Source organism: Accipiter gentilis, chromosome 16 (genome assembly GCF_929443795.1).
Source record: "Accipiter gentilis chromosome 16, bAccGen1.1, whole genome shotgun sequence".
In the NCBI taxonomy this organism is placed as follows: Eukaryota; Metazoa; Chordata; class Aves; order Accipitriformes; family Accipitridae; genus Astur; species Astur gentilis.
Genome location: NC_064895.1, coordinates 2738284 through 2753722, shown reverse-complemented (window position 1 = coordinate 2753722; position 15439 = coordinate 2738284). Strand labels below are relative to the sequence as shown.

General features: G+C 65.2%; 1 protein-coding gene across 2 annotated transcripts; it reads left to right on the top strand.

Moving 5' to 3' along the window:
- Positions 1-5546: 5546 nt before the first annotated feature.
- On the top strand, positions 5547-12882 carry LOC126046739 (keratin, type II cytoskeletal 8-like). 2 transcript variants are annotated; one of them, XM_049819534.1, is made up of 9 exons: positions 5547-6081; positions 8202-8410; positions 9403-9463; positions 9583-9678; positions 9761-9925; positions 10308-10433; positions 11066-11286; positions 12242-12297; positions 12392-12882. In XM_049819534.1, the coding sequence occupies exons 1-9, from the start codon at positions 5749-5751 to the stop codon at positions 12571-12573; spliced, it is 1449 nt and encodes a 482-aa protein (XP_049675491.1). In that variant the 5' UTR covers positions 5547-5748; the 3' UTR covers positions 12574-12882. The 2 variants fall into 2 exon arrangements, with proteins under 2 accessions (XP_049675491.1, XP_049675490.1); XM_049819533.1 differs by having other exon boundaries at positions 5734-6081; positions 12389-12882.
- The last annotated feature ends 2557 nt before the right edge of the window (positions 12883-15439 follow it).

The window sequence follows — 15439 nt, the reverse complement described above, 5'->3', positions numbered from 1 at the left end:
TTCCTCCCGTGCCGGGCGGTGATGGAGGAGCTGGGAGCAAACACATCCCAGCCCCCCCCCCCGACCCCCCCCCAGCCCCCCTAGCCCCAAAGGCAGCCAGAGCTCATAAACCCCAGATAAAAGACCTCGGGGCTGATAAGGCTCTGCCACAGCCCCCAGCACCCCCCCCCCCCCATCACTGCCCAGCCCTTTGGGGGCCGCACCCAGGGCCCCCCCCCCCCCGCTGTGCTCAGCACCCTCAGGATGCGACCCCAGCCAAGCCCAGAGCCACCAGCTTCCATGGAGGCATCTCCACTGGGATCAACTGGACCTTCGGTGGTCCAGGGCCACCGTCCGCCCTGATGTCCCCAACCAGTGGGGACCCCTTGGGGGTATGGAGGACCCCCCACTCTCCTCCATCCCCCCCCCCCCCCGGCTCCCCAAGGGTTAATCCTGCTGCATTCCTGAGCGATGAAGCTGCAACTGGGACCCACCATCCTCCTCCTCCCTCCCAGAACCAGCGCAGGGGTTGCTGCAAACAGGGTCAGGCCCTGGGGGGGGGGGGGGGGGGGGGATATTCCACCCCCCCACCTCCCCCCCAAAACAAAGGGCACCCATGAGATCCTGCCTGCATGGGGACAGGGACGTGGCATTTGTCCCCAGATCCTTGGGGACATTCCCTCGGCCACCACGTCCCTTCTGTCCCCATGGGGGTCCCGGGACCCCCAGCCAGCTCTGGTACACCCAAGGGGGGGGGGGTCTCGCACCCATGGGTGCACCCCCCGACCACGCAGCACCCTGCATCCCCCCTCATAAGGGTCCTGCCTTTGCACGACCCCCAGCGATGGGGATGGGGGTGCATCGCCCTGGGACCCCCACCCCGCTCTGGGGACACACTGGGGGGGCGGCAGCCGGTGGGGAGCGGTGGGTGACACCCATCAGCACCGTGTCCCCCCCCCCATGGCCGTCACCCAAAGCAAACAAAAGTCCCGGCAGACGTTTGGCCTCCACCCAAAACAGGGTGCGGGACCCCCCCCGGCTCCTCGGGGGGAGACACCGAGGGGTGACACTGATCTTGGGGGGGCTTTAGGGTGGGCTGCAGCACCCTGGGGGGGGGGGGGGGTCTGTCCCCCCTGGGGTGACACCGGCGTGGAGGCGGGTGGGGGATTTATGGTTGAGGGTCTTCTGGTGTGGGGCCGAGTGGATTTGGGGATCACCTGGGGTCTCTATCTGGGGGTCCCGGGGATGTTGCTTTGTGTGTCCCCCCCCCCTCCCCGGTCAGTTTGCCCTCCGTGCCTCAGTTTCCCCAGGGAATGGGAACAAAACAGAGCAGGGCTTGGCCGGGAGCCACTGGGCTTCTCCTCGCCTTCCAGGTTGAGCCTCTTCCCACCCATCCCCAGCAGCGCTGGGGGGAAACTCGGGGGCTTCGCGGGGGCCGGCGGGGGGTCCCGCACCCTGACGGAACCTGGCACCCACCCAGGGCCCCTCTCCCTCCCTGCCAGCGGTATCTCGGTGGGGAGGGAGGTATTTGCCTGGGTTGCAAATTCCTTCCTGATAAGAGAAGCTGGGCGGGATGGAGAGGTTCTCGGGGGGGATGGAGAGGTTCTTGGGGGGGTACAGAGCTTCTTGAGGGGGGTGGGAGAAGTTCTCGGGGGGGGCTTGAGGGGGGTGGGAGAAGTTCTCGGGGGGCTACAGAGCTTCTTGAGGGGGGTGGGAGAGGTTCTCGGGGGGGATGGAGAGGTTCTCGGGGGGGTACAGAGCTTCTTGAGGGGGGTGGGAGAAGTTCTCGGGGGGGTACAGAGCTTCTTGAGGGGGGTGGGAGAAGTTCTCGGGGGGCTACAGAGCTTCTTGAGGGGGGTGGGAGAGGTTCTCGGGGGGGATGGAGAGGTTCTCGGGGGGGTGGGAGAGGTTCTTGGGGGGGATGGAGAGGTTCTCTGGGGGGGTGGGAGAGCTTCTTGGGGGGCTACAGAGCTTCTTGGGGGGGTGGGAGAGGTTCTTGGGGGGGATGCAGAGCTCCTTGGGGGGGTGCAGAGCTTCTCAGGGGGGTGGGAGAAGTTCTTGGGGGGCTGGAGAGCTTCTTGGGGGGGTGCAGAGCTTCTTGGGGGGGGGTGGGAGAGCTTCTTAGGGAGTAGGAGAGCTTCTTGGGGGGATGTAGAGCTTCTTGGGGGGGTGCAGAGCTCCTTGGGGGGATGCAGAGCTTCTTGGGGGGTGGGAGAGGTTCTTAGGGGGGTGGAGAGCTCCTTGGGGGGGTGGAGAGCTTCTTGGGGGGGTGCAGAGCTTCTTGGGGGGGGTGGGAGAGCTTCTTAGGGAGTAGGAGAGCTCCTTGGGGGGGTGGAGAGCTTCTTGGGGGGATGCAGAGCTTCTTGGGGGGGTGGAGAGCTTCTTGGGGGGCATGGGGAGTTTCTCGGGGGGAGTGGGAGATCTTCACAGCTCCCCTCCCCAGCCCATGGCCACTTTCAGCCCACGGGCAGGAGTGGGGAGGGAAATCGTGGCCCCTTCCCGGGTGTCACAGCTCTGGGGGGGGCTGAGACCCCCTTGCAAAGCTGGGGGAGCTCAGCCGTGTCTCCGACCCGGCCCCCCCCGCCGGTGCAGTTCAATAAGGGGATGGCAATCCAAGCGTTGGACCTGGGAGGTTTTTGGCTCATGGGCTCCGCGTGGGGATTTGGGGGTGGAGGGGGGGGGCGTTTTGGCTGTGCAGGGACAGACAGACGGACGGCTGGGTGCATCTTACCCAGGGATGGGTGGGGCGGTGGGTCCATGGAGATGGGACTGTCCAGGGATCAGCAGGTGAAGGAAGGGATGGGTGGATGGATAGGGATCTGGAAGGATGGGTGACTGGCGGGGTCTGTCCTGGGATGGATGGATGGATAGATGGATGGATGGATGGATGGATGGACGGATGGACATCCAGAAGGGTGGGTGACTATCTAGAAGCATGGGTAGATGGCTGGGTCTGGCTGGTGATGGATGGATGGATGGAGGGATGGATGGAAGGATGGATGGATGGATGGATGGAAGGATGGATGGAAGGATGGAAGGATGGATGGATGGATGGATGGAAGGATGGAAGGATGGATGGAAGGATGGATGGAAGGATGGATGGATGGAAGGATGGAAGGATGGATGGAAGGATGGATGGAAGGATGGAAGGATGGATGGAAGGATGGATGGATGGATGGAAGGATGGAAGGATGGATGGAAGGATGGATGGAAGGATGGATGGAAGGATGGATGGATGGATGGAAGGATGGAAGGATGGATGGAAGGATGGATGGAAGGACAGGAAGGTGCACGGATGGATGGGTCTGGCTAGAGATGGCTCGATGAAGGAAGGGACGGACAGATGCCCAGGAGGGATGGGTAGGTGTTCCGGAGGGACGGATAGGTGTCCAGGAGGATGGGTGGGTGTTCAGGTCTGGCCAAGGGTGGAGATAGGTGGATGGATGGAGATCTAGAAGGAGGGGTGGGTGGTTGGGTCTGGCCAGGGACAGGCGGGCAGGTGGGTACGTCGGGATGGGCATGGCTGGATGGGATGGCCAGAGCTGAAGGACAGATGGATCTACCTCCTCCGGGAGGTGTGGAGTTGGGTGAAGAAGTGGCTCCGTGGGTTTTATCCGCGTCAGCCGGATCCCCGGTCGCCATCCCCGCTGCTGCCCCAGAGCCACCCTTCCTGACGCACCGAAGACAACGAAAGAAAGACAAAAACGAACCCCGTGAACCTCCAAATCCCTGCCTGCAGGTGCCGGGTGCCGCGTGCCGTCTCGGCCCAGCGCCCGCTGCTCTCGCGTGGGACAAGCCCGGTCCTGACCAGCCGCCCGTGCCGCCGCCGTGCCCTTCTACATCCCCTGTCCCGGCCCTCCCCGCTGCCAGGGTGCTGCCAAAAAACCTGCTCGAGATCCGGAGCAGCAGGTGGAGAGATAACACAGCGTGGCGTGGCACGGCACGGCACGGCGGGGACTCTGCATGGGTGACCTGATCCTGACCTGGGGGGGGGGATCAGGTCCTTGGTCCAGTGGCTCAGCTCAAAACCTGGGGTTTATCCAGAAACATGCTCAACGTTTCATTTTTTTGTGGGTTTTTCCCCATTTTGAGGGCAGGGTTTTGTACGGAAGGCAGGAGGTCACAGAGAGCAGGGACCGGTGGAGCTGGCTCGGGACTTGGGGACACGGGCTTGGGGACGTGGGCTTGGGGTTGTGGGCTGGTGACATGGTGCTGAGGACGCGGGCTTGGGGATGCTGGCTTGGGGTCGTAGGTTGGGGACCGGGGGCTGGGGACATGGGTTGGAGATGCAGACCTGGGGACATGGGCATGGGGACGCAGAATCGGGGGTGTAGATTGGGGACGTGGGGCTGGGGACGTGGGGCTGGGGAAGGGTTTGGGGTCATAGGATTGGGGATCTGGGGCTGGGAAAGGGTTTGGGGTCATAGGATTGGGGATGTGAGGCTGGGGACATGGGGCTGGGGACAGAGGGGAAGAGTTTGGGGTCATAGGATTGGGGATCTGGGGCTGGGAAAGGGTTTGGGGTCATAGGATTGGGGACGTGGGGCTGGGGAAGGGTTTGGGGTCATAGGATTGGGGACGTGGGGCTGGGGAAGGGTTTGGGGTCATAGGATTGGGGATCTGGGGCTGGGAAAGGGTTTGGGGTCATAGGATTGGGGATGTGAGGCTGGGGACATGGGGCTGGGGACAGAGGGGAAGAGTTTGGGGTCATAGGATTGGGGATCTGGGGCTGGGAAAGGGTTTGGGGTCATAGGATTGGGGACGTGGGGCTGGGGAAGGGTTTGGGGTCATAGGATTGGGGACGTGGGGCTGGGGAAGGGTTTGGGGTCGTAGGATTGGGGACGTGGGGCTGGGGAAGGGTTTGGGGTCGTAGGATTGGGGACGTGGGGCTGGGGACAGAGGGTGGGGATGCCGGCTTGGGGACGTAGGTTGGGGCCATGGGGCTGGGGACGCAGGTGTGGGGCCCCAACTGGGGACGTGGGGCTGGGGACGTGCCTTGGGGACACGGCTTGGGGTCTCGCCCCATGCCGGGACCGAGCCGGGGGGGTTTCACCCCCGAGCTGGGTGCGGGTCTGTGGGCGCCAACGGCGGGGGTGGGGGTCTCCACCAGCCGCATTTTGGGGCGACCACCCACCCCCGCAGCCCCGGAGGGGGGTCTCACCCCCCCGTTCACCCCAAGACCTCATCCCCCCCTTCCTCCCCAATGGGCAGGATCCAGCCCCAGCCCCGCACCCAGGCGGCTCCCGGTGGCTCCGAAGGGGTTAAGGAGAAGCCGGTCCCGCTTCTCCGGGGGCTGGCGGCCATCCCAGCCCTTCTCCTCCCCCGGCTCCTGGGTATAAACCGGGAGCTGCTCACCCCACCCCGGATCCGGCCTCCCGTAACCCGTCCTGCCCGTCCTGCCTGTCCTGCCACCACCCTCCTGCCTGCCCGGCAACCCTGCCCGCTTCCAGCCCGCTTCCAGCCTCTTTCCAACCTCTTTCCAGCCTCCTTCCAGCCTCCTTCCAACCTCCTTCCAACCTCCTTCCAACCCTCTTCCAATCTCCTTCCAACCTCCTTCCCCGTCTTGCGACTCCCTCGCACCCTTCTTCCAAATTTCTTGCCCTTCTTCCAAACTTCTTGCCCTTCTTCCAAATTTCTTGCCCTTCTTCCAAATTTCTCGCCCGTCTCCCAACCTTCTCGCCCGTCTCCCAACCTTCTCGCCCGTCTCCCAGATTTCTCGCCCGTCTCCCAACCTCCTCGCCCGTCTCGCGACCCTCCTGCCGGCTCACCATGTCCGTCACCATCACCAGGAAGACGGTGAGAAGCAGCTCGGTGGTACCCGGCCGTTCTTTCAGCTCCCACTCCTACACCGCCGGCCCCGGCCTGAGGATGAGTACGGCTTCAGCCTTCGGGGGTTACGGTGGGAGCCGTTACGGAACCGGGCTGTACCGGGCTCCGGCCGTCGTGCCTGGGCCGGGGGGTGGCATCACGGCCGTCAGCATCAACCAGAGCCTCCTGACGCCCCTCAACCTGGAGATCGACCCCAGCATCCAGCGGGTGCGCAAGGAGGAGAAGGAGCAGATCAAGACCCTCAACAACAAATTCGCCTCCTTCATCGACAAGGTGGGGCTGGGCTGGGGGGAGACCCCGCAGGGAGAGGGCTGGGACCCCCCTTGGGGACCTCTGGGGTCCCGCAGGGACCTCTTCACCCGGTCAGGCACACCCTGAGCCCCTCGGGGACTTTGAGACCCCCCTCGGGGACCTCCCGGCCCCTTCAGGTCCATCCTGAGCCCCTTGGGGACACTGAGACCCCCCTGGGGACACTGAGACCCCCTTGGGGACACTGAGACCCCCTTGGGGACCTTCTGAGCCCCTTGGGGACCTCCTGGCCCCGTCAGGCACACCCTGAGCCCCTTGGGGACACTGAGACCCCCTTGGGGACCTTCTGAGCCCCTTGGGGACCTCCTGGCCCCTTCAGGCACACCCTGAGCCCCTTGGGGACACTGAGACCCCCTTGGGGACACTGAGACCCCCTTGGGGACCTTCTGAGCCCCTTGGGGACCTTCTGGCCCCTTCAGGCACACCCTGAGCCCCTTGGGGACATTGAGACCCCCTTGGGGACCTCCTGACCCCCTGGGGGACCTCCTGGCCCCTTCAGGTCCATCCTGACCCCCTGGGGGACACTCTGGCTCTCTTGGGGACATCCAGACAACTTTGGGGACACCCTGACCCCTTTGGTCACATTTTGGACCCCCTTGGGCACCTCCTGGCCCCTTCGGGGACATCCAGACCCCCTTGGGGACACCCTGGCCCCTTTAGGCACGTTTTGTCCCCCTCAGGGACCTCCTCCCACCCTTGGGACCCCCATCGTCCCCCTCAGGGACCCTCTGACCCCCTTTGGGTACATTTTTCCCCCCCTTTGGGACCTCCTGGCCCCCCTGGGGACACGCAGCTGGCTGCGGGGACACCCCGGTCCCCTCCCACTGCTGGGGACATGGCGGCCGAGCCTGCGGGCAGGGAGCGGCGTCGGAGCAGGAGCAGGGATGGGACGGGTTGGGGGGGAAGCGTTGCCTGCCCACCCCCCCCACCCCCCCCAACCAGGTGCAATGGGGGCACCCCCCCCCCCCCGAGGAAGCAGCCAGCGCTGGGGTGGGTGCCCCACTCCCACCGGCACCCAGCACCTTCCTCTCCGGCACCCGCTTCCGGATGCTCCGCTGGGGTTGGGCTCCTCGCCCCATCGTGGGCTGGGGTGGGGGGGGCCCGGTTGGGTGTAGGGGGGGGGAACGACAAGGGGGTTCCTCTGGGGGCAACCCCGGATTGCACCCGGCACCCCAGGTTTACACCCCAGACCTGGCGACCCCAGACTTCAGCACCCCAGATTGCACCCGGGACCCCAGGTTTGCACCCCAGAGTCGGTGACCCCAGACTTACAGCCCAGGACCCCACAAGCACCCCAGACCCAGTTCGTACCCCAGGACTCCAGAATTGCCCCCCAAAACCCCCTGGAAGGCACCTGGGACCCCCAGATTTGCACCCAGGACCCCAGATCTGCCCCCTGCCACCCCTCTCACCCACCCCCACCCTCTGCTCCTTGCAAGCTGGCACCCAAGACCCCCCCCCAGCCATGCACCCAAGACCTCCACGCTTGCACCCAGGACCCCAGCCTCGCACCCCAGATCCAGCTTGCTCCCAGGACCCCAAACTTGCACCCACGGACCCCAGATCTGCCCCCTGCCACCCACTCCTCTCGCCCGCCTCGCCCTCTGCCCCTTGCAAACCAGCGCCTGGGACCCCCAGCCTCGCACCCCAGGACCCTCAGCCTTGCACCCCAGACCCAGTTCGTACCCCAGGACTCCAGAATCGCCCCCCAAGACCCCCTGGCTTGCACCTGGGACCCCATATTTGCACCCAGGACCCCAGGTCTGCCCCCTGCCACCCCTTTCGCCCTCTGCCCCTTGCGAACCAGCACCTGGGACCCCCAGCCTCGCACCCCAGGACCCTCAGCCTTGCACCCCAGATCCAGCTTGCACCCAGGACCCCAAATTTGCACCCAGGACCCCAAAAAATTTGCCCCCAGGACCCCTACCACCCTTTTCCCCCTCTGCCCCTTGCAAACCCGCACCGAGCACCCATCTCCGCGACCCACCTCGTGCAGCGGAACCCGTCCCCAGGGTGGGATTCGCGGGGTGTGTGGGGGGGTGACGCTGACCGTCCCCCGTCCCCCCCCGCTCTTTCCTCCCCAGGTCCGGTTCTTGGAGCAGCAAAACAAGATGCTGGAGACCAAGTGGAGCCTCCTGCAGAACCAGAAGACCACCCGCAGCAACATGAGTGGGCTTTTCGAGGCGTACATCGCCAGCCTGCGCCGCCAGCTCGAGGGTCTGGGCCAGGAGCGCCTGCGCCTGGAAGCCGAACTGGGCAACATGCAGGGGCTGGTGGAGGAGTTTAAGAACAAGTCAGTCCCGTCCCCCCCGGCTGTGACACCTTTTCGGGGTGTCGCGTGCGGTGGGGGGCGGTTGGGGACGCGGCACGGGCCCCCTCGGCGTCGGCGTCTTCGCCTTGGGGTGCAGCGTCCCGCCGTGTCGCTGAGGTGTTTGGGGGGGGGGGGGACTGGGGATGCTGGGATGGGGTTGGAGCATCCCCTCCGGCTGTCATCGGGGTGGCTTTGGGCGGGGAGGGTGGTTCTTCCACTGCGAGGGGCGTCCGGGTGGATGGGACCCCGTGTCCCTGCATCCCTGTGTCCCCATGTCCCCCCATCCCAGTCTTCCCATGTCCCCGCATCCCTATATCCCCCATATCCCCACGTCCCTGTATCCCTGTATCCCCCATACCCCCAAGTCCCTGTATCCCTATATCCCTGTATCCCCCATACTCCCAAGTCCCTGTATCCCTATATCCCTGTATCCCCCATACCCCCATGTCCCTCTATCCCTGTATCCCCCATACCCCCATGTCCCTCTATCCCTCTATCCCTGTATCCCCCATACCCCCATGTCCCTGTATCCCTATATCCCTGTATCCCCCATACCCCCATGTCCCTCTATCCCTCTATCCCTGTATCCCACATACCCCCATGTCCCTCTATCCCTCTATCCCTGTATCCCACATACCCCCATGTCCCTCTATCCCTATATCCCTGTATCCCCCATACGCCCATGTCCCTGTATCCCTCTATCCCTGTATCCCCCATACCCCCATGTCCCTCTATCCCTCTATCCCTGTATCCCCCATACCCCCAAGTCCCTGTATCCCCATATCCCTGTATCCCCCATATCCCCGTATCCCCATATCCCCATATCCCTACATCCCTGTGTCCCCCATATCCCCCACGTCCCTGCATCCCTATATCCCCCATATCCCCGTGTCCCCGTATCCCCATATCCCTGCATCCCCCATATCGCTGCCCCCCGCCCATCCCCGGCTCCAAGCCCTCCCCTCTTCCCCAAGGTACGAAGAAGAAATCAACCACCGCACCGAGAAGGAAAATGAGTTTGTGCTGCTCAAAAAGGTGAGGGGGGGTCCCGGGGTCTGGCAGGGGCCAGGCAGAAGGGGGGGGACAGACTGACGATGGGGACGGGGACAGACTGACGGGGACGGGGACGGCCGGACGGTCTGCTCTGCCCCCAGGACGTGGACGAAGCCTACATGAACAAGGTGGAGCTGGAGTCCCGGCTGGAAAGCTTGACGGATGAAATCAATTTCTTGAGGCAGCTTTATGACGAGGTACGGGGTCACCTCCTTCATGGGGGGCCACACGTGCACCGAGTTGCCCGTGCTCAGCCCGGACGCCGTTCCTTGCCCGCAGGAGCTCCGGGAGCTTCAGTCTCAGATCTCCGACACCTCCGTCGTCCTCTCCATGGACAACAACCGCAGCCTGGACCTGGACGGGATCATCGCCGAGGTGAAGGCGCAGTACGAGGACATCGCCAACCGCAGCCGCGCCGAGGCCGAGAGCATGTACCAGATCAAGGTGAGCCGGAGCACCAGCCCCGGGATGCGGGATGCTCCAACCTGGCCCCCCCCCCGTGCTGTCGGCGGTCCCCGCTCCTCCCTGATCTGGGATGAAGGAAGCACAGGCTCCTTCCTCCTCCTCCCTGTGGCTTCACCCTGCAACCCAGCCGGGCAAACACCCTCCCTGCCCCGGAGCAGGCGGCTGCTGCGTGGGAGAGATCCCGGCTCCAAACCCAACCGGAGCCGCCACAGCCCAGCCTGGAGCATCCCTCCTGGCGTGGGCACGTCCCGGCTCTTTTCTCCCCGGTTTTAGGGGTGCTGGGGGAAGGAGGGGTGTGTGTGTGTGTGTTGGGGGGGGGGGGGGCACCCCATCTCCATCCTGCCCGCTCCGGTCTCTGCAGTACGAGGAGTTGAAGACGACAGCCGGGAAACACGGGGACGACCTGCGCAACACCCGCAGCGAGATCAACGAGCTCAACAGGCTGATCCAGAGGATCCAGGCGGAAATCGAGGCGCTCAAGAACCAGGTCTGGGAATGGCCCCCAGGGTGGAAAAGTGGGGGAGACGCTGCCCGCTCCTCCCACTGTCGCCATCCCCTACCAGCACCCCCATGGCTCCTTGAGCCCCCCCCCCCCGGCTACCTGTGGAATCCTGCTGACCCTTGGGAACCCCAAATCGGAGGAGGGATCGATATCCCAGAGATGCTGGGGGGGGGGGGGGTGTCATAGCCTGGGGGATGCTGGGGGGCATGGGGGATGCTGGGGGGGCGAGGGATGGCGGGACATGGGGAGTAGGGGATGCTGGGGGGGATGCTGGGGGGGATGCTGGGGGTGAGGGATGCTGGGCTACGGGGGATACTGGGGGGCGAGGGGTACTGGGACGGGGGATTCTCAGGGGTGAGGGGTGCTGGGGGACAGGGGATGGCTGGGCCATGGGAGATTCTGGGGGGCGATGGGTGCTGGGGGGTGGGGGATGCTGGGGGGGAGCGAAGGGTGCTGGGGGGGGTGAGGGATGCCGCTGCATGGGGCCTGCTGGGGGATGCAGAGGCGCAGGGGATGCTGGAGCACTGGGGATACTGGGACACGGGGGGGGACCCTCCCCAGCCCCTTCTCCAGGTCATCCCCCCCCCCCCCCCGCCGTCCCCGGCCGTGCCTTGCAGCGAGCCAGCCTGGAGACGGCCATCGCGGAGGCGGAGGAGCGCGGGGAGCTGGCCCTGAAGGATGCCAGGGGGAAGCTGGCCGAGCTGGAGGCAGCTCTGCAGAAGGCGAAGCAGGACATGGCCCGGCAGCTCCGCGAGTACCAGGAGCTCATGAACGTCAAGCTGGCCCTGGACATCGAGATCGCGACCTACAGGAAGCTGCTGGAGGGAGAGGAGAGCAGGTGGGGACACTCCAACCTCGCTGGCGCCCGCGTCCCACATCCCATATCCCCCAGGGATCCCGTGGGCATCCCATGGGTACCCTGCATCCCGTATGCTGCATCCCGTGGGCACCCTGCATCCTGTATCCTGCATCCCGTGGGTACCCTGCATCCCGTGGGCACCCTGCATCCCGTATCCCGCATCCCATGGGCACCCTGCATCCCGTATCCCGCATCCCATGGGCGCTGGCATCTCATGGGCACCCTGCATCCCATTAGCTGCATCCCGTGGGCACCCTGCATCCTGTATCCTGCATCCCATGGGCACCCTGCATCCCGTTAGCTGCATCCCGTGGGCACCCTGCATCCTGTATCCTGCATCCCATGGGCACCCTGCATCCCGTTAGCTGCATCCCATGGGCACCCTGCATCCCGTATCCCACATCCTGTGGGCACCCTGCATTCCCATATGCTGCATCCCATGGGCACCCTGCATCCCGTATCCCACATCCTGTGGGCACCCTGCATTCCCGTATGCTGCATCCCATGGGCACACTGCATCCCGTATCCCGCATCCCATGGGCACTGGCATCTCATGGGCACCCTGCATCCCATTAGCTGCATCCCGTGGGCACCCTGCATCCCGTTAGCTGCATCCCGTGGGCACCCTGCGTTCCGTATCCCACATCCCATGGGCACTCTGCATCCCATATCCCCATGGCATCCCACATTCCATATCCCCATGGCATCCCACATCCCATATCCCCATGGCATCCCAAATCCCACATCTTTTGGGCATCCCGCAGCCCCCACCCCAGCTCTCCGCAGCTCAAGGCTGCGGCCAGGACCAGAAGGACCCTGGGTCCCTCTGCCACTGCCCCCCCCCCCCACCCCCCCTGGCCTTTGGCATGTCCCTTAGCCCCCACCCTGACACCCGTGTCATCCCCTCCCCCCCCTCCCAAATTTCTCCTGGCAGGCTGGAGTCCGGCATGCAAAACCTGAGCATCCACACCAAGACGACGGGGTACTCCGGTAAGGCGGGGGGGTGCCTGGGACCCCCCCTACTTGGATGCCACCCCCCCCATTGGTGCCACCACGCTCACGGCTGGTCCCTCTCCCCCAGCAGCCGGCTTTGGCGGGGGCTTCGGGGGGGGCTTCGGCACCTCTTTCGCCAGCGCCGGCTACGTTGTGCCCCCCCCCGCCCTGGAGAGCTCGCCCCTCACCAAGTCCCGCGCCATCGTCATCAAGAAGATCGAGACCCGCGATGGCAAACTGGTGTCCGAGTCCTCCGACGTCCTGGCCAGCTGAACCCCCCCCCCCAAATCCCTTGGGGGGGGTCCCTCCGCAGGAGCCTTTGGTGGCCGGATCGGGCCTGCAGGCGGATGGGACCCCCAGCACCCCCTAAACCCCCCCCCCCCCCAAGGGCAACCTGAGCCAGTGCCCCCCATCCCCACCGAAGGCTCCGACCCCCCCTGGTCCTCACCCCCCTTTTCCATCTGTCCTGGCCCCCCCATGTCCCCATCGGAGCTGTGGGGTGGGAAATAGGGGGGCCTGGCACACCCCCCCCTCCCCAGGGGGGCTCCCACCGGCTCCGCTGCCGGAATAAAACCTTTGAAATACGGAGTCGTTTTGGTGCTGGGACCTGCTTCCCATGGGGATGTGGGGGGACCTGGAGAAGTGTCCCCCCCCCCCCCCCCATGCCAGGGGTGCCAGGATCCATCTTGGGGTGTCAGGATCCATCTTGGGGTGTCAGGGTCTGTCTTGGGGTGTCAGGGTCCAGCCAGGGTGTCAGGATCAGTCCCAGGGTGCTGGGATCTGTCTGGGGTGCCAGGATCCATCCCAGGGTGCCAGGATCAGTCCCAGGGTGCTGGGACCTGTCCTGGGGTGCCAGGATCCATCCCAGGGTGTCAGGATCAGTCCCAGGGTGCTGGGATCTGTCTGGGGTGCCAGAATCCATCCCTGGGGTGCCAGGACCCGTCCTGGGGTGCCAGGATCCATCCCAGGGTGCCAGGATCAGTCCCAGGTTGCTGGGACCTGTCCTGGGGTGCCAGGATCCATCCCAGGGTGTCAGGATCAGTCCCAGGGTGCTGGGATCTGTCTGGGGTGCCAGGATCCATCCCAGGGTGTCAGGATCAGTCCCAGGGTGCTGGGATCTGTCGGGTGCCAGGATCCATCCCTGGGGTGCCAGGACCCGTCCTGGGGTGCCAGGATCCATCCCAGGGTGCCAGGATCAGTCCCAGGGTGCTGGGACCTGTCCTGGGGTGCCAGGATCCATCCCAGGGTGTCAGGATCAGTCCCAGGGTGCTGGGATCTGTCTGGGGTGCCAGAATCCATCCCTGGGGTGCCAGGACCCGTCCTGGGGTGCCAGGATCCATCCCAGGGTGCCAGGATCAGTCCCAGGGTGCTGGGACCTGTCCTGGGGTGCCAGGATCCATCCCAGGGTGCCAGGATCAGTCCCAGGGTGCTGGGATCTGTCTGGGGTGCCAGAATCCATCCCTGGGGTGCCAGGACCCGTCCTGGGGTGCCAGGATCCATCCCAGGGTGCCAGGATCAGTCCCAGGGTGCTGGGATCTGTCTGGGGTGCCAGAATCCATCCCTGGGGTGCCAGGACCCGTCCTGGGGTGCCAGGATCCATCCCAGGGTGCCAGGATCAGTCCCAGGGTGCTGGGACCTGTCCTGGGGTGCCAGGATCCTTCCCAGGGTGCCAGGATCAGTCCCAGGGTGCTGGGATCTGTCTGGGGTGCCAGAATCCATCCCTGGGGTGCCAGGACCCGTCCTGGGGTGCCAGGATCCATCCCAGGGTGCCAGGATCAGTCCCAGGGTGCTGGGATCTGTCTGGGGTGCCAGAATCCATCCCTGGGGTGCCAGGACCCGTCCTGGGGTGCCAGGATCCATCCCAGGGTGTCAGGATCTGTCCCAGCCCGCAACTGTGCAGGCCCGTGCCGCGGTGGCGCGGTGTCTTTTAGGGTCCCCAACACCAGCCTGCAGCGGCCTTAATTACAACTCTTCGTTAGCGCTGGCTGTAACGAAGCTGTGGCCGGCGGCCTTCAAAGTCCAACCGGCCAAATCCTGCGGTGTTTTCCCCCAAACCCAAGATTCTCTCCAGGATCCAAGGAACCGTTCCCATCACGTCTGTCCTACAACGCCCGGATCCGGCAGCTGCCCCAGGCTCAGCCCTGTGGGATTCCTCCGGGATTCTCCGGTGTCTCGTAGGAGGGTTGAGCCTTGGGGTTCTGCTCGGAGGAAAAGTGGGGGAGCCTTTTCTTTTCGGCTGCCTCCACACCCCAAAAAGCCGGGGGATCGTCCCGCCCGTGGGGTTTGCTGTGCCAAAAGTGGGGCCGGAGAGGCCCTAAGTCACCCAAGGAGGAGGGGACACCCCCTTGGGTGCCCCCCCCCGTGTCCCCCTTTTCCCCCCCCCCCCCCGATCCGTAATCGCAGGGAGGGACACAAGCAGCTCCGTTTTGGGGTTCCCAGCCCTGGGAATAGCGTGTGTGGGGGGGGTGTTTAATGGGATTTTTCCACCCCAACCCCCTCAGAGGTGATGGGGGACGTGACTGGGGATACTGGAGCTGGTGGTGGCAGAGACACGGGTGGGGGGCAAGTGGGCTCCGAGTTGGCCCGGGGGTGTCCCCATGGGGGTGGGGGTGGGGGGGGCAGCAGGGTGGGGGATGTGGGGGCTCCGCGTGGGGATGCAGCTAACGAGGACTTTGCCCCTTGGTTAATAATTAGCAGCACCGGCTCGTTAGGTCTGGGGACGGATCCTGCTCACACCGGGATGTGACGGGGTGGGAGGATTTGGGGGGGGGGGGGGGGTGGGCTGTGGGTGGGTTTTTTTTTTGGGGGGGGGGGAGGCCCCCACGATGGAGTTGGGGGGGGGGGGGGGGGCTCAGCATCCCCTCCCAGCACCGCTGGCACCTCCAGTGACCCCTTAGTGGGATGGAGTGGGGGGGGCTGCGAGGTGGGGCTGGGGGATGTCCCAGGGATACTGGGGTGCTCCAGGAATTGGGGTGCACCCCCCCCCCCAATTACCGGTCTGGAGGTGACACCTGCCGTCTGCTCCGCTCGCCTCCGCTGCAATTACTGCTTGCAGCTAATTAATGTGCTTTGGGGGGGGGCATGGGGGCCCCTCCTGCCCCCCCCCATGCAATGCACGACCCCCCCCAGCCTTGCCAAT